This window comes from Salvelinus sp. IW2-2015, linkage group LG32 (assembly GCF_002910315.2).
Source record: "Salvelinus sp. IW2-2015 linkage group LG32, ASM291031v2, whole genome shotgun sequence".
Taxonomy (NCBI): Eukaryota; Metazoa; Chordata; class Actinopteri; order Salmoniformes; family Salmonidae; genus Salvelinus; species Salvelinus sp. IW2-2015.
In genome coordinates, this window is record NC_036871.1 from 20,086,526 (window position 1) to 20,109,893 (window position 23,368).

At 42.0% G+C, this 23,368-nt stretch overlaps 1 protein-coding gene across 1 annotated transcript in view; it reads left to right on the forward strand.

Moving 5' to 3' along the window:
- Window positions 1-9,394: 9,394 nt before the first annotated feature.
- eif2b3 (eukaryotic translation initiation factor 2B, subunit 3 gamma) overlaps window positions 9,395-23,368 on the forward strand; it is a 49,178-nt gene continuing 35,204 nt past the window's right edge. Inside the window, exons 1-5 of the mRNA XM_023977496.2 lie at window positions 9,395-9,699; window positions 9,964-10,114; window positions 16,012-16,169; window positions 21,144-21,303; window positions 21,659-21,770. Coding sequence (XP_023833264.1) covers window positions 9,967-10,114; window positions 16,012-16,169; window positions 21,144-21,303; window positions 21,659-21,770 — 578 coding nt within the window. The 5' untranslated portion in view covers window positions 9,395-9,699; window positions 9,964-9,966. The remainder of the gene's footprint in view (window positions 9,700-9,963; window positions 10,115-16,011; window positions 16,170-21,143; window positions 21,304-21,658; window positions 21,771-23,368) is intronic.

Sequence of the window (23,368 nt, forward strand, 5' to 3'; positions counted from 1 at the left end):
TGTACCAAAGCAATAAAAAAAACTGTAACTGTAAAGAATTTCTGGGGAACACGACACCTCCACCATTTGCAGCCATTTTTGTCTCTTGTCTTGTAACCCAGAAATCCTGATGATTTGAGTTACTGCACTGCTTAACGTAATACATATTTTCTTAAACTAGATATCCTCCAAAACAATGGTTAAGACATTACTCTAAGTCTTTTTTCATTAAGGAATAATTGTCTTTGTCTAAATGGAAGACAGGAATGAATGAGACAGGTTGAGAGAGCAAGAGAGAGATAGAGAGAGATGCATGGCCCATGACTCAGCCCATGCTCTGTTGGCCTCCTTCCTCTGTTTAATAGAATTAGAGTGTGTGATTTAAGCGTGGTTGTATATGGTGTAGTCCCACCCATGTTTGTTCTGCCAGCAGACTGCTCACCCTGTGAAGGTGGAGGAGGACCTCACACAGAGCTAAGCCAAAGCCATAGCGCTGCTTCCGACTCCACTGCAATCCTGGCAGACACTTTAGGGAAACAGCTGAATTTTTTGCCGAATTACAATGCCTGGACAAATTAGCCCAAAACCCGTTGAGTAATGTTCTCACTAAATCTGTGATTAAGACAGCTGGATATCTGAGTCTTCAGGGGAGGGGGAGGGGCAGAATACCTCTCTCTTAGCCTGGGAATTATTCAGGTAGTATTGTCTAACTCAGTCTAATTTAAGTCTTTGGGTGCAATTTTTTATTCACTCAAATCACAGGGCTCACTGTAATATACTATCACTCAATCTAGTAGTGCTTCTCTCAAAATTGAGATGGATATCATAATCAGCATGGTTTTGAACATAACATGATGTTGATCTTAGTAATGCTCTCCACTGATCCTTTTTCGATAAAAATATCAAGGCATGAACACAACTTTAGATTAACACTTAAACGTTATGGTGTTGTACATCTCCACGACTATACACTTTTTGTTTGTCCAAGAAAACATTTCAACATCAGTCAAGGGAAATCACAAATCCCTCTCCTCTATGTCATCCAGGGATAAATCACAGCATGTTACTGGACCTGGTTCCAGACTTGTATATCCTCCACTTTAGCCCGAGGCCTAGATGTACTGCTTCCCTTCATCTGTAAGAGGATGTGACTGTTTCTGGACAGATCAAGGCCCCATGCCAGACCACAGAGCAGAGGCACCCAGACCCAGGCAGGCAGAAGAAAGGCCCATCCCAAATGGCACCCTCTTCCATAGCAGTGCATTCGTGAAAGTATTCAGACAAATTCGATATTTTCCACATTTTGTTACGTTACAGCCTTATTCCAATATAAAAATATAACATTTAAAAATATAACATTTACATAAGTATTCAGACCCTGTACTCAGCACTTTGTTCAAGCACCTTTGGTAGCGATTACAGCCTCGAGTCTTCTTGGGTATGACGCTACAAGCTTGGCACACCTGTATTTGGGGAGTTTCTCCCACTCTTCTCTGCAGATCCTCTCAAGCTCTGTCAGGTTGGATATGGAGCGTTGCTGCACAGCTATTTTCTGGTGTCTCCAGAGATGTTTGATCGGGTTCTGCGTGGTTTTGGCTGTGTGCTTAGGGTCGTTATCTTGTTGGAAGATGAACCTTCGCCCCAGTCTGAGGTCCTGAGCACTCTGGAAAAGATTTTCATCAAGGATCTCTCTGTACTTTGCTCCGTTCATCTTTCCCTCAATCCTGACTTGTCTCCCAGCAGTCCAGCAGCCACTGAAAAACATCCCTACAGCATGATGCTGCCACCACCATGCTTCATTGTATGGATGGTGCCAAGTTTCTTCCAGATGTGATGCTTGGCCTTCTGAACAAAGAGTTCAATGTTGGTTTCATCAGACCAGAGAATCTTGTTTCTCATGGTCTGAGAGTCCTTTAGGTGCCTTTTGGCAAACTCCAAGTGGGCTGTCATGTGCTTTTTTTCTGAGGAGTAGCTTCTGTCTAGCCACTCTACCATCAAGGCCTGATTGGTGGAGTGCTGCAGAGATGTTTGTGCTTCTGGAAGGTTCTCCCATCTCCACAGAGGAATTCTGGAGCTCTGTCAGAGTGGCCCTCGGGTTCTTGGTCACTTACCTGACCAAGGCCCTTCTCCTCCGATTGCTCAGTTTGGCCAGTCGGCCATCTTTAGGAAGAGTCTTGGTAGTTCCAAACTTCTACCATTGAAGGATGATGGAGGCCACTGTGTTCTTGGGGACTTTCAATGCTGTAGAATTTTTTGGTACCCTTCCCCAGAGGTCTACGACGGAAACAGGATGCACCTGAGCTCAATTTCGAGTATCATTGCAAAGGGTCTGAATACTTATGTAAATAAGGTATTTATGTTTTTTATTTTGAATAAATGTGTAAAAATTGATAAAAACCTGTCTTCGCTTTGTCATCATGGGGTATTGTGTGTAGATTGATGAGGAAACACATTAATTTAATACATTTTAGAATAAGTCTATACCGTAACAAAATGTGGAAAAGGGAAGGGGTCTGAATACTTTCAGAGCGCACTACTTTTCACCACAGCCCAAGTACTGCACTATATAGAGAATAGGGTGCCAATTGGGACGCCAATATGGACCCCACTCCCCAATGCCTTGTCTGTCAGTAAGCACACCAGCGGTGCTTGGGGAATGGGAGATTGTGTCACGTAAACAAAAAAACTAAATGTCCCCAGCCAGATGTGACAATCTAAACAGTGACATGCCATGTGATTATTGAGAGGAGAGGCTCCAGCCAGGCCTGACATAAACAAAACATCCATCATGTCATCACAGGGTTTAATACAGACACAGCCTGGGATCCCACCATGGGAAGTTTGGTCTGTTCTAAGGATACCTCCCAAGTGGCACCTTATTCCCTATATTTTGAACAGAGCCCGATGGGTCCTGGTCGAAAGTAGTGCACTAAATAGGGAATAGGGTGCCATTTGGGACGCATTCCAAAAGAGAGATGGAACATATGCTGTGTAACAGGAGGACAGTCAGCAACCGTCATGAGTGAGTCCGTGTGGATTCTACCCCTTGGAGGTTGCCTCTGGCTTGGCCTCTGGGGCTGCGTGTGCGTGGGGACACCCAGTGGAGTTGTGGCTGCCTGCAGTGTTGGGAGGCTGAGGGGAGAGAATGGTGGTTAAAGGACCTCACAGACAGACAGAGGCCTGCTGGGTGGACAAAGACAGAGGAGAGGAGACACACACAGAGATCAGAGAGGCAGGGCAGCGTGCTGTTTGCACTCTTGTGGCTTTGGGCTCCCCCCTAAAACAGGCCCCAGCAGAGTTAGGGCAGTCACCCACACGGCCAGCACCAGACACGCACACAGATGAATGTCCACTTGCTAGCACTCATAAACACACACGCACATACACATAGAGCACAGACGCACACACAATCATACCCCTAGAGGATAAACTATAAAGCGTGATGATGTGCTTATGTTTTAGTTACATACTTTAGATTTTGCTTTATAAACCACAATTGGTGCCAGAGGAGGGGAATTTCTGTTGGAACGACCAAGGAACAACCTTCATGTTTTTAAACAATTATAAAACCCACAACATACCTCCCCTTTCCCGGCTCACCCTCATCCATGTTTGGGTGGGACTTTTACTGTAAATCCAGGCGCTACATAAGGTAAAGTAAACTCCTATCTCTTCTGCTCTCTGCTCTGTTTTATATCAAGCTAGCCGAACTACAAACTGCCCAGAGTTATGGGAATCATTAAGCACTAGAAATATGAACAGTGCCAGACATGTGTAAAAAAGTCAAAGACTTGACACATGCACTCACCAGGCATAGCACTGCGCACAGACATGCCAGGCCCTTCCGACAGGGAGTTGCCCACTGTTTATTGCTTTGGCTCATCAAAACCATGCAGTCTAGATATTTCCTGTGTCTGGAACCCGTGTCTTGGACCTTTTCGTGTTGGAGCAAAAGGTGCTTTACAAACGCAAATGTGAAAAGAATGTATCCAAGAGGAATGTTTTATGAAGCAGATCATTGAAATGACAGTAATTATAATTACCAAACTCTAGAAAATATGATACACATCAACTGCTAAAAGGATCAGCTAAAGCTGTGGTTCCCAAACTTTTTATAGTCCCGTACACCTTGAAACAGTCAACCTCCAGCTGCGTACCCCCAGGGTCAGCGCACTCTCAGGGTCAGGGTCAGCGCACTCTCAAATGTTGTTTTTTGCCATCATTGTAAGCCTGCCACACACACTATACGATACATTTACTAAACATAAGAATGAGTGTGAGTTTTTGTCACAACCCAGCTTGTGGGAAGTAACAAAGAGCTCTTATAGGACCAGAGCACAAATAATAACATGATAATAATCAATCATTTTGCTCTTCATTTAGCCATCTTGCATATGAAACCTTATTTGTTCATCAAAAATGGTGAATAAGTCACCACAGGTTAATGAGAAGGGTGTGCTTGAAAGGATGCACATAACTCTGCAATGTTGGGCTGTATTGGAGAGAGTCTCAGTCTTAAATAATTTTCCACACACCCCAGGTCTGTGCATGTATTTAGTTTTCATGCTAGTGAGGGCCGAGAATCCACTCTCACATAGGTACGTGGTTGCAAAGGGCATCAGTGTCTTAACAGAGTGATTTGCCAAGGCAAGAAACTCTGAGCGCAGCACAATCCAGAAATCTGGCAGTGACTTCTGTTAAAATTCAATTTTCACAGAACCGCTTGTTGCAATTTCGATGAGGCTCTCTTGTTCAGATATCGGTAAGTGGACTGGAGGCAGGGCATGAAAGGGATAATGAATTTAGTTGTTTCTGTCATTCGTTTCGGGAAAGTGCCTGCGTAATTGCTCACCTAGCTCACTCAGGTGCTTCGCTATATCACATTTGATATAGCTTGAGTTAATTTGCACACAAAAAAATCATACAGTGATGGAAAGACCTGTGTGTTGTCTTTGTTAATGCAGACAGAAAAGAGCTCCAACTTCTTAATCATAGCCTCAATTTTGTACCGCACATTGAATATAGTTGCGGAGAGTCCCTGTAATCCTAGATTCTTTCATTCAGGCGAAATAAAACATCACCCAGACAGGCCAGTTGTGTGAGAAACTCGTCATCATGCAAGCGGTCAGACAAGTGAAAATGATGGTCAGTAAAGAAAGCTTTAAGCTCGTCTCTCAATTTTTAAAAATGTGTCAATACTTTCCCCCTTGATAACCAGCGCACTTCTGTATGTTGTAAAAGCATTACATGGTCGCTGCCCATATCATTGCATAATGCAGAAAATACACGAGAGTTCAGGGGCCTTGCTTTAACAAAGTTAACCATTTTCACTGTAGTGTCCAAAACATATTTCAATCTGTCAGGCATTCCCTTGGCAGCAAGAGCCTCCCGGTGGATGCTGAAGTGTACTCAAGTGGAGTAACGGACATATACCAGGAGCTGTGCCAGGCCCGCCACGTCTGTTGACTCATCCAGCTGTAACGCATAGAATTCACTGGCTTGTATGCGAAGTAGTAATTGTTTCAAAACATCTCCTGCCATGTCACTGATGCGTCGTGAAACAGTGCTGTTTGTCTGTATAGTTTTTTGGGCCTTTTCCCCCAGCATTGTCCAAGCCATATCCGCGGCAGTAGGAAGAATTAAGTCCTCCACAATAGTATGGGGCTTGCCTGTCCTAGCCACTCGGTAGCTCACCATATAAGACGCTTCTAGCCCCTTGTTATTAATGGTATCTGTTGCTTTTATACATGTCTTACTACTCGAAAGTTATCTTTATTCTCGCTCAAAAACTCCCGTGGCTTATTTTTCAATTTGCATGTTTAGTTTCTAAATGTCTGCGCAAAAGTGAAGGTTTCCCGTGAGAGAGTAAAGGTTAATGTGATTGGGATGTTAATTATTTGACTAGGCTACCTGTATTTGAAATTGTGTTGTTATTTCCCTGAACACTAGATGGTTTCATTTTATTTTTGGCAGTGAAACGAGGCTACTGAGGCGAGAAAAAAACCTCACCCAAATGTATAGCCCCGTTGTAAAAAAATTCATAAAATAAAATAAATATACAGTATATATATTTTTTATGTGAATCACGTTTTTATTTGGCGCACCCCTGAAATACACCCTCTATTTCTCAAGAGTAAAATAGTTATATAGTTAACCTACATATCACTTGTCACTACTTCTCCCATAATCCTTAATCTTTCGGGCAGAAGATAAAAGGAGTGTTTTCATACTGCTCAGCTTGTCCAAACAAGAATCTCACGCTTTGTGCTATGCTATCATTTCGGGGAATCCTGTGAACGACACATGTCCTTTTGCTGCTGCCTGTAGGAGAATAACATTTGAAAAGTGTGGACGTACAGACAGGCTCAGAGAGTATGTTTATCTATGTCATCGGTGGATGACCGTGAATGGGCCTGTTTTTGTTTCCATGGCAGCTGTGGCCCCAACGCTGGCCCTGGAAGTGGCGCAAACACAAACCACACTGAACATGTTGTGCTTCAACCGCACTGCAACTCAGAGGGAGGCGGAGGTTGCCCGAGACAAACTCCCTGGGTGGTCTGTCCGGTGAATGTTTATGATCTAAACCAACCTAATCCAACTGGCTTGTTTAAGGGAATCGAGAATGATTTACAAGAGCTGCTAAAGCCAGGAATAGGAAATCTGAGGAAATCACGGCAGCCTTATGGATCAGGCAGGGCTTTTGCTCTATCTCTTTATTCTTATTATGGCCCTAAAAGAGTTATTTACATCAATGCCTTTGATTGCCAAAATGGTCAAGCTTTGATTGTCATGATCTAGGGCTCAGTGGATTTGCAATGGGTTATGAAGTTATGAAGTTTTGCACCTGCATTTCCATGGTTTCGTATCTATCAAATTACCCACAGAAAGAGGAACGACAAATCTTATTAGCGGCTAGGTTTTTTCTTTCTTTCTGAAAATACAATGACATGTGTTGAGTCTGTGCAGAGTTTGAACTTGATCGGTAAAAACCACAACTTTAGTTCTAACACTCCCTCTTAAGTTGCACATTCTAACATAGTAGATCTAACAATTGGAAATTAGATATTAAATCATTAGCCTAAATGTTTAGGAATCATTGCCCTCTTGCCAGGGTTACTACAGGATATTAATAATATAAAAAATACATCTGATATTTTCAAAGCACTAACATTTATTTCGGAGGTATAGCAAAGCCAGAAAATAGTATGGTCTCATAATACCTCTAATAAACGTTTGTTTACCCTTTAAAGACACTGCCTTGGTCTGTACTTTGTGCCACACTACTAAGAGCACATTTTCTGCTACTTATATTATTATGAGATTTCAATTGAACCCCACAGTTGCCTCTTCATGTTTGGGGGCCAGAAATGTAATGCGAATGTTCTAAAAAAGGAAAGGGGATAATCTCACAGTGTCAGTGCTATGGGTTGACTTTTATGATAGCCTTAGTTTTAGCCAGAACCCCTTTTTATGACAAGAGTAATGCCATCTGCATGTAGAAAACACCTTGTAAAGGGGTTGATGGTGAGGACCAGAAGAATATAAAGAAACCATTTGTAGTAGAAGCATGTCATGTGAGCTAGATTTGAATAATGAAGATCTTTGGTCCATGGCTTTTATTCCATCTCAGATTAATACATGCTGCCATATTCTACATCAATCAACCATTGTGAGTGACAGGATCATCAGGGCAAATACAAACGTTGTACTTGGATGTTATGCATGGCTCTTCTCTATTTTTTCAATCATACTTGAAAGTTTTGGTTGAAACAAGTTTAAAGTGAAAGTTCACCCAAATTACAAAGTTACAAATTGGGTTCCATACCCTGTAGGCAGTCTATGGACAAGGTATGACAGGAATAGATGCTTTGGTTTTGTTTACCTGGCCACTGTTTCAAATGCTAACTTCTTAGCATTTGTGGCACAAATCCAATGGAAGTCAATGGTACCAATATAAGCATTTTCACGCTTCATGTCCAAATCATCTATAAATAACTTCATTGAGTTACACAATCAGTTTTTCGATCCTTTAGGTCAGATGATTTGGACATTAAGCATGAAAATGCTAATATAATGTAGGTACCATTGACTTGCATTGGATTTGTGCTACAAATTCATTTTAAGTAGTGGCCAGGTAAACAAAAACAAATAATGTATTCTTGTCATATCTTCTCCATAAACTCTTTACACGTAAAGGAAACCAATATGTAATTTTATAATTTGGGTGACTATCCCTTTAACCTTTCCCTTTTCTTTCTGATAGGCTACCATGCAGTGATTTCAAATTCATTTTTAAAGGATGAACTAATGATTTCTGCCTTCCATATAATAAAAATAAAATGTGTGTGTTTAGTTGGTTATAAAAATGTTAGTACTGTACAACTAATATTTATTTGTGATCATTAAGTGGGATTTCATTGGCAAAGTGTCAGTGGACCAGTTATCTACCTTTGTATTGAGGAGGTAAACTACTACACTCCCTGCCAGTTGGCAAACTTCGCTCCCATCATTAACACATGATTATCCTGGTGGTCTAACTGCTGTTTTTTACCACAGTAAACATTCTTGTGACTAAGCAGCACTATGTCAAGGTGACCAGAAGGACTTTAAAATGCATTCTCATAGTTGTGTCAGTGAACATTTACACAGTTTTCCTCTTTCCCTTCCCTCTCTTCAGAGTGAACTGCGACAGCTTGTCTTGTTATTTCAATGCTTCCACTACAGGCAGCTACCAATGAAGCTCATCTCCAGTCCAGAGAAAACAAAGCCACGCCACATTCCCAGAGTTAAATTTGCTGTTACATCGGAGGTCTGAGAATTGGGGTTTGGGCTCTGTCTGGAGGAGCTGGGTGGCTGGTAATCTGCACTGGTGGGGGCCTCAGCCCAGCCTGGAAATTGCTGGTGTGAGTCCTTAGGAATCTCCCTGTAAAGACACACAAAGTTCATTTTCAGCTTTCCTTTCCTACATTTTTTTATGATAAAATCATTATAATAAACATCATGAAAGCATTTTTAAACGTCAACGTTTTCAAATGAGCATGTCAACCAAACAGCAAATTAACATGGTGATAGCCTAAATAAAAATATGTGATAAGAATAAAATGCAAAACAGCAGACATGAAAAAGCTAAAAGTTATTTAATTCTCACAACAAATAAACAACAAACATATTGATGATGATACTGATAGTGTTGGTTTTGTTGAATGTTTAAATCCTGACATTTTTTATTCTGACCAATGACTGTATGAACAAAATATCTGATTTTAGATCTAGTTTTCTCCCCGACCGATTTTTTGATGATGATGATGATGATGATATGGATTTTGTTGTTTTTGTTGACTGTGTAAATCCTTGAATTGTTTCATTCTGACCAATGACTGTAGGAACCAAAATATCCGTTTTTAGATATAGTTTTCTCCCGGACCGATTTCATCAACGGTAGGAAGTGTCATCATACAAGTTAGCATGGTACTAGTCAGTTTATCGAACTGTCTCCAATACTATTTTATTGTTTCACAAAAAGTTGTTACCACGTATTGGTGAAGGTCTGTACATATTATAATAAGCTCATTAAACTTTTGATCTCGGTTGAGACTGTGGAACATTTCAGGATAGCGAACTATTGGTTAGCTTGTTAGCGAACACTAGTGACAGCACAGCGCTGTCATATTGGGGACAAGTATATTGCTTCTGAATAAACCCGTTGACGTTCTCCAAAAGGTAGGTCACGTGATTTGCTTTATCTACTACTGGGAGTCAACCTGACAATTGGTATTACTGCTTGCAAGTACTTCATCCGTTTGTTAGCGATTGAATTGTTGGCTAGTAAGGTAGCTAACGTTAGCTAACTGAACATGTTTGTGTGCGTCACGTTTTTGGGATAATGTAGGAACTTACTTACTGTATGACGTCAGCAAGAGAGCAAGCGCAATCATATTGATGTGGTCATATAAATTGGACAGCTGTTGTGTGTATGTATAACAGAAGATGGAGCTGCAGGCGGTATTGATGGCTGCTGGTGGTGGTTCTCGTATGATGGACCTGACCTACAACACCCCCAAACCTCTGCTACCTGTAGGGAACAAGCCCCTCATCTGGTACCCCCTCAACCTGCTGGAGAGAGTGGGGTTTGAAGGTAATATTCTCTACATTTATGGCTCGATCCAATCAAACCCACTTTGGTGTATTACTTTTTTTCATGTTCAAATAAAATCCCAGAATCATGGTGTTGGATACTACCAAGTGGACTCCCTCTGGTAGATGCTTCCTGTTTTCAGAATAAGAGGTGTGTGTGTGTGTGTGTGTGTGTGTGTGTGTGTGTGTGTGTGTGTGTGTGTGTGTGTGTGTGTGTGTGTGTGTGAGACACTTTCAAGGTAACACAAAGGAGCTAAATACTTCAACAATGTAAAAGATATTCACATTTCTGTGTGACCTGAATGCAACAGATACCACTTCTCCATGTTATTTAAGACTGTATGGGTAACACCGCCAGTGCCACCTCACCTCATCCCACATGACAGAGCAGCCCAGCATGGGAATGCAGTGTGACCCAATAACATCCCCATTCATGCCATATTTCAGGGTTCCCCAACTGGTGGCTTTTCTGAGCAAGAAAAAACAGATTTTAATTTTGGAAATCTCTTCCCAAGTATTCCAACGCATAATAGAGACACGTGATTGTATATAAATGTGAGCAAGGTTTGAAATTATTGTTTTAGTCCAATATTATAACTTATATTCTTGCTATCAATTTGCAGTCTACAAATTATTTGTAATTATGTTCTGGCCCCCTTGACCATCCGCTCAATACAAATTGTCCTGCTGCTAAATCTAGCTGATGACCTGTCACATATTTGTTGATGCATGAACCAATGGCGCAATAAAGGTCACTTAGGGACTGTGAATAACAAGTACTGCTCTAGTGCTGTCAGTGGCAAAGCCATTATTTCTAAAAGGATGTATACCACCTTTACAACACCATGGCCTCCTACTCCTATGTATGTTTCTTAGTATTTGTTTCAGAATATAATGAGTTGGCTTATAGCCTAGCTAACATGTTTTTGGAATACATGAGTCTAGCTAAGAAACTTGCAGTTAAGACAAAGTGAATGCATGGGTAGACCTATTTACAGTGTTTATAGGTCCCTGCAGTGGAGTCAGTTTGCTGCCAGGCCTCTATGTAGCTCAGACAGTCAGGCTGCATTTGGGTAATGATAAGTCAGAGGTAATTATTGGGGGATAAATGACTAAGATTGTTATAGAGAGCACAATTTTCTCCTCTAATCATGTGGCCCAGGGCTTGATATAGGACTCCTCTCGGCCTAGTTGTAATAGCCACCACTGTGGTCTGAGAAAGCTGTTCTTGGCCACCTCTTTGCTTCAGTAAAGTGCACATGGGGGCCCTCCACTGGAGTGTCAGTCTTCTGGAAGGTGTGGTGTGTCTGGTTAGGAGTGAGTGGATTTTGGGGGAATTTTAAAAATTATTTATTGTTGAGTTCCTCATTATCCTTAGTGTTGAAGTAGCCTAAGGTAATTTCCATGTAAAAGGAGCCATGAGCACCAACGTGAAGTTCACAGGAGCATGTCAAATTGGGTGTCAGATGAAAGCTAAGAGTCTATATTTTTGAGAAATGAAATTATATGTACATTTTCAATAATTTTCCATCCTAAAAATCTGGAATAAGCAAAGGCTTTGATTTCTTGTCAAAAGATGGAAAATAGATAGAAAACATCTACCATAAAAAGTCTTAGACGTTATTTGAAATACATGAAAACAATAATGTTGAAGTAAAGACCCCTGCCAACTAATATCAACACTTTTATGTTTAGTTTAGGATCATTTTTTCTGCCTTCTGTATGTTTAAGAAACATTGCCTTGTGCTTTGAAATTCCATTACCAAAAACCCACATCTTTCAGATATTTTCTAATTTCTCTTCCTCGTGAGGAGGGAGGATAATGACATTTCACAGAAGTAACAAGTAAAGGTAGACCTATCAGTTAGTGTTTTTATTGATATCAAGTAGAGTACAGTACACAGTAGAGCACACTAGAGTTGAGTACACTGTACTGTTCTGTGTTGTACTCTACTGTACTGAGCTCTCCTGTGCAAATAATACCCAAATATGCAAAGGAGAATATTGCATATTTTTACCTTTTGTGTACCTATTTAGGATACATCACCATGAAGAGAATGACATTCATATCCATAATTATGTATTTCTGTGTAGTATAGATCAGGGAACTATGATGAAATTCCTTTACCACAATTCTGTTACCTGATATAATTCAATAACCAAAATAGTTTTCAAACTCAATGTGTCATGCCATAGCTGACACCATTCTTTCTCAGACATCTTGAATCTTAATTCAGAGCAGATATTTAAGAGTTTTTGGGAAATGTGTTCACATAAAACTGAGGGAGATTTTACATCTGCATCTGCACAGTTCTTTAAGTAAATGTGTGTAGTAAAATGTTCTGTGTAAATTGTCAAAGTAGGCCTTGTGCATAGAATTGTATGGTTTGTTAAACTTTGTTTGGCATACATTTTTAAGTAAAAAATCTGATTCTTCCTTAACCATGGAATTGCCCCTATAGCGGGATTGCCCCTTAAAGCAAGGTTTTATCATACACATTATGGGAATTTCAACATAAAAAAAGCTAACTGCTATTATTGTTAATAGAGTCCAGTTTCACTAATTAGTGTATAGAAGTATGCGATACAGAGTTTTCAAATGGAGATACTGTAGTTGAGGTTAACATACTATTCCAAAATTGTGTAGCTGGTCCACACTCAAAGTTTATTTTTAGTATTTATTTCATTCAGGGGTAGGTAGATATACAAACGTTTCGGCCTAAACCTTCGTCAGTGTCATTAGCGTCTCCTCTGAAGGTGTGCGTCTTTACTGTGGGCTCGTTAAGGGTAGCGACTGACAAGTGCACACACATGACAATAATGCATCTAAAAAAACAACTCTTTTTATAATAACGCATTGCAAAAACATCGGGCTTTGGGCTGCTAATACACCTATTTCTTTCAATATTGTCACCTCTATGTTTAGCCCAAATCTTTTCTATACCAATACACTGCAAGTAATCAGTTATATGGCCCGCTTCCATAACATGTCTAGAAACAGGACAGGCGACATCACAGCGCCAATGTAACATTTGTTTTTGCAGGGAAACATTAGCAAATAAACTACATGGGTAGTGTTGCAGGTTATACAACAGTTTATATTATATTTACGGTTGGCGATGGGACACATTAAAAAAGGGTTGGTGATTGGGTTTACAGTGCCTTCAAAAAGTATTCATACCCATTGACTTATTCCACATTTTGTTGTGTTACAGCCTTTTTTTCTCACCAATCTACACACAATACCCCATAATGACTGTAAAAACATTTTCATTTATTGAAAATGAAATACAGAAATATCTAATTTACATACAGTTGAAGTCGGAAGTTTACATACACTAAGTTGACTGTGCCTTTTAAACGGCTTGGAAAATTCCAGAAAATGATGTCATGTCTGTAGAAGCTTCTGAAAGGCTAATTGACATAATTTGAGTAAATTGGAGGTGTGTCCTGTGGATCTATTTCAAGGCCTACTTTCAAACTCAGTGCCTCTTTGCTTGACGTCATGGGAAAATCCAAAGAAATCAGCCAAGACCTCAGGAAAAAAAATGTAGATCTCCACAAGTCTGGTTCATCCTTGGGAGCAATTTCCAAACACCTGAAGGTACCACGTTCATCTGTACAAACAACAGTACGCAAGTATAAACACCATGGGACCACGCAGTCGTCATACCGCTCAGGAAAGAGACGCATTCTGTCTCCTAGAGAATGTACTTTGGTGCGAAAAGTGCAAGTCAATCCCAGAACAACAGCAAAGGACCTTGTGAAGATGCTGGAGGAAATGGGTACAAAAGTATCTTGCAAGGCTTGCAAGCCAAAGAACACCATCCCAACCGTGAAGCATGGGGGTGGCAGCATCATGTTGTGGGGGTGCTTTGCTGCAGGAGGGACTGGTGCACTTCACAAAATAGATGGCATCATGAGGCAGGAAAATGATGTGGCTATATTGAAACAACATCCAAGACATCAGTCGAGAAGTTAAAGCTTGGTTGCAAATGGGTCTTCAAAATGGACAATGACCCGAAGCGTACTTCCAAAGTTGTGGCAAAATGTGGCAAAAAGGACAACAAAGTCAAGGTATTGGAGTGGCCATCACAAAGCCCTGACCTCAATCCTATAGAAAATGTGTTGGCAGAACTGAAAAATCGTGTGCGAGCAAGGAGGCCTACAAACCTGACTCAGTTACACCAGCTCTGTCAGGAGGAATGGTCCAAAATTCACCCAACTTATTGTGGAAGGCTACATGATATGTTTGACCCAAGCTAAACTATTTAAAGGCAATGCTACCAAATACTAATTGAGTGTATGTAAAMTTCTGACCCACTGGGAATGTGAGGAAATAAATAAAAGATGAAATAAATCATTCTCTCTTATTATTCTGATTTCACATTCTTAAAATAAAGTGGTGATCCTAACTGATCTAAGACATGGAATTCTTACTAGGATAAAATGTCAGGAATTGTGAAAAACTGAATTTAAATATATTTGGCTAAGGTGTATGTAAACTTCCGACTTCAACTGTACGTAGTCACACCCCTGAGTCAATACTTTGTAGAAGCACGTTTAGCAGCGATTACAGAGTCTTTCTCGTTAAGTCTCTAAGAGCGTTCCACACCTGGATTGTGCAACATTTACCCTCTATTCTTTAAGATATTCTTCGAGCTCTGTCAAATTAGTTTTTGATCTTTGCTAGACAATCATTTTCATGTCTTTCCATAGATTTTCAAGTAGATTTAAGTAAAAACTGTAACTCGGCCACTCAGGAACATTCACTGTCTTGGTAAGCACCTCAAGTGTAGATTTGGCATTTTAGGTTATTGGCATGCTGAAATGTGAATTTGTCTTCCAGTGTCTGGCGGAAAGCAGATTGATCCAGGTTTTCCTCTAGGATATTGCCTGTGCTTAGCTCTATTCCTTTTCTTCTTCTTTTTGTCCTGAAAAACTCCCCAGTCCTTAACAATTACAAGCATAACCATAACATGAAGCAGCCACCACTATGCTTGAAAATATGTGGCGGGGTACTCCGTAATGTGTTGTATTGGATTAGCCCGAAACATAACACTTTTTTATATTCAGGACATAAAATGAATTGCTTTGCAACAATTTTTGCTGTCTTACTTTAGTGCCTTGCTGCAAACACAATGCATGTTTGGGTAAATTTTTATTCTGTACAGGCTTCCTTCTTTTCACTCTGTCAATTAGGTTAGTATTCTGGAGTAACTACAATGTTGTTGATCCATCAGTCTTCTATCACAGCCATTAAACTCTAACTGTTTGTGACTTGTTAAGCACATTTTTGCTCCTGAACTTATTTAGGCTTGCCATAACAAACGGGTTGAATACTAATTGACTCAAGACATTTCAGCTTTTCTTTTTTAATATATTATTTTTCTTAGAGATGGGGTATTGTGTGTAAGTCAGTGACAAGCATTCTTTATTTTAATACATTTTAAATTCAGGCTGTAACACAACAAAATGTGGAAAAAGTCAAGAGGTGTGAATACTTTCTGAAGGCACTGTAGTTGATTTGGGTATGTAGCACACAAATGCATACTATCCCACCTGAAAGACGTAGTCTAGTCAGAGCCCTCCCCGTCCCTATAGTAACTTCATGTGTGGCAGTATTTACTGTGAGCAGCCAACTAGCAAAGCCCTGCAATTAGCTTTTACAAGGCTAAATACAGCAACAGTAAGCAAACTACTTTGGAAGGAAAATTTCTGCAGTCAAGACAACCCTTACAATGTTTTCGATGTGTAAAGAAGCAAGTATTACGTTTTAAGTGTTTTGAATGATTTTTTTAATACATATATTCTGCAAGTAAGTAATATATTCTGCCATCTGTCCCATATGAGTGACTGGGTTTAGTATTCCTAAACGTCTTTGTTGGTCCTCTATAGAGGTAATTGTGATCACAACCAAAGAGGTGCAGAAGATGATTAGCACAGACCCCAAGACGAAGCTGGATGTGAAGATGAAGTTAGACATAGTGTGTATCCAGGAGGATGCTGACATGGGCACCGCAGACGCCCTCAGACACATTCAACAGAAAATCAAGGTGGGTCACAGACTCAAGACAGTTGATCTCATGAATTGCATCTCAAATGGCACCCTATTTCCTATGTAGTGCACTCCTTTTGACAAGGGCCCATAAGGAAGATTAGATGCCATTTTTGACACATACACAGACAGTTGACCTCATAGCCAGATTGGCTGCTCTCTCTGCCGATGCATTGGCTGGATCTAATGTGGGAGCTCCTGGGGGTTAAATCCTAACCTTGACTTATGGGTGTATTACTAGGAAGTTGACGTAAATCATCCAATGAAGTCAATGGAAGATTTGCCCAAAAAATAATGTGGAGTTGAATAAACTGATTTCAGGTTGAGATTCGACTTTCAGCAGTAAATACTGTTTAATGTATCATCCCTATTGTAAACTGGAGATTTTAATTTGTTTAATGTCATTTTGAATGTGATATATCTATCAATATACTGTACAGGCCTATCAATGCAGACCACATGAGTGTACTGTATGTCCAAGACAACATGGTCTCATAGTAGAGCACCTTGTTGATAAGGTGGAATCAATGATTAATTGCTTTGGTATTTGGGGGGCACAGAGTCAGCTGATAATGGCTGATCATTTGAAAGAATGAGAAAATGGTAGAAAATGCCTGGACAAATGTTCTCAGAGTGTGTCAGTGTGGGTAGGGCTGTAGCTGGTGAAGGTGGTTCATCCAGTGAGGGAGCGAGGGTACTACTAGAATGAGCCTATAGAAGACAGGCGCCCCATGTTTCACCTGGACACGGTATGGAAAGACTGAGGTCAGCGAGGCTATTAAAGCAGGAGATCCTGTGTGCCTCTGGGTGACCACTGACCCGTGCGTTCCTGGCCCCGGCTAAGCGAAGGGCCTCATTTCACCTGCTGCAAACCTGCCTCCCCCACTCTCTCCCTACAGCCGTTCCCCTCTCTCCCCCTCCCCTTGCTGCTCTTCAAACAGATGATGTCAGAAGCAGCCCGGTGCTGTCCAACGCACGGAGTGGATCACTGAAACCCACCCTGGTCTGTAGCATTCTGGAGCCAGGACAAGGAGACATGTTTGGGATCGCTGGGGTACAGAGGGGAGGGATATGGACTGTTGACTGGATGGCCTATCTTTCTATATTTTGTAATTTTTTTGTTGTCCAAATTAGATCATATTCAATGATTTTCATTATGGTTTTATACACATTGATTTATTCTAGTAAGGAGTAAGTAAACCAGAGATGTTGTATTGTAACTGTATAAAGTATTAAGACAAGTTCAGACTCATGAGCCCCTATTCAGACTCTGTTTGCATTAAACTTTCAGTAAAGCCACATTACAAAAACACAGACATATCCATTGACTGTCTGGGTGCAAACAGAACCAAGCGGGCTCAGCTGGCCTTCAGGGAGAGAAGGGGGCTGGCTCCAGCATGCTCCCTCCCTCAGTGCCTCCACATGCTTTTATACCTAATCCAGCACAGTCACGTAGATTAAAAGCATTGAATTGCACAGTCCCCCAGCACACAAACCGACCCTGAGGTGATGAGAGAGGAAACCCGGCAATGGTGCTCCAAATCCCCGCATAGGAATCACTCTGTTGTCTCTCCACTCCCAGACCATCCCATCAACACGAACACACTGCACCTGGGGAATGATGGGTGTATCTGACTAAATACTGTAAATTCCATTTGCCTAAAGTCACATATTGAGAAAAAGATTAGTGTACAAGGACTTTGTGTTCAGTGCAGTGATTAAGCATTAAGCCACATTGATGTCTGTGATTTGGGCAGTAGGTGAGTGTATGTGAGTAGGGACACAGGAGACATGGTGGAATGAGAGCGGGAGGTCAGGAGTTCTTGCTATTCCCTCCCATACATACACACACACACACACACACACACACACACACACACACACACACACACACACACAGGGCTTTTGGTAGAGCTCCCCCCTCTGTCATAAGTGCATACAATAAAATAGACTACTCTTGAATAAGACTAAAACAAGTTTGAACCAGTCTATATTTTTCTGATATTTCATTTTTGGGCAAGTGTTGGTGATGAGGTATGAATAAGAATGATTAGAAAGTAATTGTATTGTAACTATTGTGGGATATCATTAGCCTTAACTACGGGACAAAATGCATATTGAAAAAGGCATCCCTCCGCGTTATTATTCATGCACACATAACTGTTAAATCGAGATCAGTTGTCACTGGAATGTCTCAACTGTAAATGCCAAGTTAAGAGTGCTCAGCAGAGACTTAGCCTTATGAAACCAGAGGTGTCTGGCTGATTGATTAGTCCGCTCAATGAGCATGCGTGCGTGTTGTGTGTGCGTGCTCCGTGTATGTGCTCAATGTGTGTGTTTGTGCGTGCCGTGTGTGTCCGTCTATGGACTGTGTAGAGACAGCAGGAATCGAGCGGGCAGGCACTCCTGACAGATAGATGGATAGAGAGAGCACACCCTCTCTCCTCTCTAAAGTGCTGCGTGCAGGGTGGTCTCACCTGGCTGAGAGTGGAGGGAGCCTGGGAGGGGGAACAGGGCCTTGGGGCAGCCAGGCAGAACCAGGCAGGGGAGGCAGGCAGTGTGGGTGGCCCTGACCTAACCACCAGAGATCAGGCCTGCTGAAAGGCCACAAACCCTGTCAGATAATCCTCCAGCTGACACCATTCCAGTGTCACATTTTACGTCCCAAAGGGCACACGACTCACTATCTAGCGCACTACTGTTGACTAGGGCCCATAGGGCTCAGGTCAAAAGTAGTGCACTATATAGGGAATAGGGTGCCATTTGGGACAGCCACAGAGTTGCCTACTGACTGTCTGACAACCCTCAGCCCTCAGTCCGCCTCCAACCCACCATCCGACCGCTCGACCGGACAGCGTGTGGTGCGACAGACAGACCGCTCCCTATTGACCGGCAGTAACAAAGGGCTTTTTGCCACTTTTGGTGGTTGGTTAACTTGGGACTCAGAAATAGAAATGAGTGCTGTGTGTTTAACCATTAGGAGCTGTCTAGCAAATCAGTTTACTCTGATATTGTGACTTCACCTAATGGGGTTTATCCCCGCTGTTGACAGTATACAACATTGTACAGCCAGATGTATTAGATGCATATGTAGTTATGTGACCTGACCTGAATATAGTAAGTGTAGCCTATTTCTATTTTCATCTTGGAAATGTAACTTATGCCTCAAAGAGACACTCAACAGGATATATTTCAAGCAAACGTTATTTTGTCACAATTTACTGTGAAAAGTTTTACAGTGCTTCAAAGTCTTTCTTGACAATATATGTTGAAACCAAACCCTCACCCCCACACATGTCTGTTCTAACAATTAAAACTGGTCTGAAAACCTTAGTGTTGGGTTTAACAATAGGAGAAGATGCTCCGGTAGTCTTTCTCCAGTAGCACAGAGACAGACAGTGGGATTGGGGCCCCTGGTTCTGGCCTGGTTGTTATCTGTTGACCATGTGTGCTGTGGACTGTGGAGCAGAGCAGAGCCTCACAGAGCCTGACTGCTGAGCTGCTTGCCCCTTGTGCAGAACGTCACGGCAGGGCCTCTCCCCAGGCCTCCCCAATGAGGCATGCAGCCTTTATAGAGCCAGGCATGCTTTAACAGGCCTCACTCCTCACTTGCCTTCCCTGTTTATTTATCCACAGGCCCAAGATGGCCAGTGCAGATGGGAACCAGACATCTCAAACAGAAACAATGGCAAATGCAGCGCAAGATTTATCGCTGGATTCCCCTGTGCCCCTTGCTACACTAGGCTAGGCTGCCTGGGAGTTAGGAGAGCACAATGTTTATCAAGGAGGTTCACCCTCCTTTAACGCTCCTTCTCTCTCTCTCCACCTCCCTCTCTCTCTCTCTCTCTCTCTCTCGTCCACTCTCCTCTCTCTCCCCCCACCGCTCTCTCTCCACCTCCTCTCTCTCTCTCTCTCCACCCTCCCTCCCTCATCTCCCTCCACTCTCCTCTCTCTCCACCTCCCTCTCTCTGTCTCTCTCTCCACCCACCCTCCCTCCTCCATCCTCTCTCCACTCTCCTCTCTCTCTCTCTCTCTCGCTCTCTCGCTCTCTCCACTTTGCCCACCCCTCTTATGAACCCATTTTTATTGTGACTGTCGTTAAGAAAAACATGGCCAAACTTTTCATGCACTAAGGACTTTTTGAGCATCGTTGGCTCATATGTTCATGCATATATGCACGTCGTTTGAGATGAATGTCACAGCAGCGAAGAAGCTCGGGTGTTTTGAGCATAAACGTAAAGCTGGGCGGAATAAAGTGTATTTCAAGGCTGGAGTGCGTGATAACTTGTTGAGCATTGGCTAGGGACAGCTAAATGTATTTTCAATTTCATTTGAAGGGTGTTCCTCCTATTAGGCAGAATAATGTCACAGACTCTGATGTGAAAGGGTCCTGGGCATGCTGTAGAAAAAGTTTAAGAGGATATTGTCCTAGGTCATCACTGTCTTTGTTTCCTTTTAGAGATAAATGAATTGTAACGTGTATGCCCTTTTGACTAGTGCCAGCTGTGATATTCTCCTATCCAAGACATGAACTGCTATGTGTTCTGAGTTCTCTGTTGTATCTGTGATCCAATACAACTGTTTAGTGGGGCCTGACTGTCTTGAGTGAAAACCCATCCTCCTCTTCTCAAGCCACTAACTGTCTTAACATTAGTGTTGTTTAGGCTTGGGCGCTACCCCAGTATACAGTATAAACGGTATATTTCAAAATACCGGCGGTATGATTTTCAATACCGTAATTTTGTAAAAATATATTATAAATAAATGATATCCAGCTCAGCGCTCCAGCTATGCATTTGATTTGCTAACTTGCTAGCCAACCATGCTTCTTGGTTACAGCAGAGACATTTAATCTCCTCCTGTATCAAGATCCCTGTTGCCTAAATTGTTTTGTGCGTAAAAAAAAAGAAAAATCAAGGTAAAGACATGATGCTTATGAATCTCTGTGGTCCTCCTCCATGTCTCCCTCCAGACGGACATCTTGGTGGTGAGCTGTGACCTGATAACGGACGCTGCTCTCCACGAGGTGGTTGACCTGTTCCGGGCTCACAATGCCACCCTCTCAATGCTGATGAGCAAAGCCCACGAGTTCACGGAGACTGTCCCCGGACAGAAGGGGAAAAAAAAAACGGGTACACAAGATTCACAAAATTACACAACTGCCAGTATTACACCAGGTCTGCACAAAAAAGTGACACACTGCACAACCTCGTCATATAATCTGGCAGTAGTTTTATGGATGACATCTTAACTTTTGAAGTTGCATTTCCAAATAAGTCTATTCCTCGGTTAACTGTTCATTTGCTTGTAATATTCTACAATCAAACTCTTTAACGTTTTTTAGTAAATCTGTCGTATTAAACCCAGTGAACATCCATAGGCCTAGATATTAGTTTACAAGCCGGGCAGATACCAAGCTTGTTAGCCGTGTGGTGAGATCTTAGCCATTGCTGTGTGATTGTTCATCTGGTGTCTTCCTTCTCCCAGGGGAGCAGAGGGACTTTGTTGGGGTGGACGGAACAGGGAAGAGGCTCCTCTTTATGGCCAACGAGGCCGACCTGGACGAAGGTCTAGTCATCAGGAAGTCCATCATGAGAAAGTGAGTATTACTTGAGCAGCACAACCAATGGTTAACATTGGTTATTACTCAAATGCATTGCTCAGAGCCATAATGTAGACTCCATAGGCTATATTGCGTATGGCTCTGATACTGCTCATTATCTATCAGGTGATGTATTTACTCTAATGAGATGTTATTGGATGCCTTGTAGGATTTTCATTCAAATCTTGTCGTTGCTGTGTTGAATCAAGTACTTTTCACACGATGAATGACGTTTCATATCATTTTTAAATAATGCGACCTGGAACTGGGAAGCACAACAACTAACACCTCTCCGGTTTAGCAATTCAGGGATACATATTTTATAGCTACTCCTCTTCTGACTGCTAGCTTGCTATTTTTCTCCCAATCCGTATCAAGCCACCAGGTTGTGTGTGTGTGTGTGTACAAGGTAAGACGTGGGAGTGGAGGAGTGTTGGAAGGAACAATGCAAACTTGCTCAGCTCTGACCCTTCATTTGTGTGGGATTGCTAATAAAAACACAGCACTCCCCAGTCTTGACTGTCATGAGACTTGCCAATTACTCCAGCTATACAGGGATTTGCTTCTGCTTTGGCTGTGTTCAGCTGTTTTTCCACGGCAGACCCCCTGTTCCAGCTGAGCGCATGCTGTGGCCCTTTTTCTTTTCTTTCACTTGTTCTCTCTCTTTTTCCAACATCCATTTAGATGTGTTTTTTCAAGAGGCTTTAGCGTTGAGGTGTGTGCTTTCTTGCATTTGGCTGTTCCTAAGCCTTCTAGTTAAGGTCTTATTCCATCACCACCCTAAGACTTAAAAGATTTCAAGCAGAATTAATGTTTGTTCAATTGCCAAAGGTGTAGCCTAAATCCTACATGTATACCTGGCCAGATGGATAAAATGACATATTGATGTAAAATACTTGTAGATGTGCTGCCCACCATGAAATACATCTTGGGATTAGGCTGTTTAGAGCTGATAGAACACCATAGTCATTATTTTTTTTAAATAAATAGCTTATCTCAATAATCATCAAATACTGGTGCGAACTAGTGTGCGCAAAACGTATCATGAACCCCTTTTTAGCATTATGTTGCGTCCTCAGTGTGGCATGTGTGTATGATGTCTGGGCTGCAATAGGAAGAGGCTGTGAAAGCTGTCAGCACCCTACCTGGTCCTGGACTGCAGCCCTGGGCCCGGATTCACACAGCATCTCAGAGTAGTGATATAGGATCGCTTTTACCTTCTAGATCGTAATAAGTTTACGTGGACAGGTGGGGACTTGATCCTAGAACAGAGCTCCTACTCTGACACTATACTATAGATGCGGCCCCTAATCCTAGATTAGCACTCCTACTCTGACACTATACTATAGATACGGCCCCAGATCCTAGATGGGAACTTCTACTCTGATACTATAGATGCAGCCCCTGATCCTAGATCAGTACTCCTACTCTGACACTATAGATACGGCCCCTGGTCCTAGATCAGCACTCCTACTCTGAGACACTGTAAATATGGGCTCTGGTCTTAGGCTTTGGCTCTGGGTTATGGTCTGTGCTTTGGTCTTGGGGTGCTGGTATTGGGCTGTGGACTCAGGTCCTGGGCTCTTGGCTGGGCT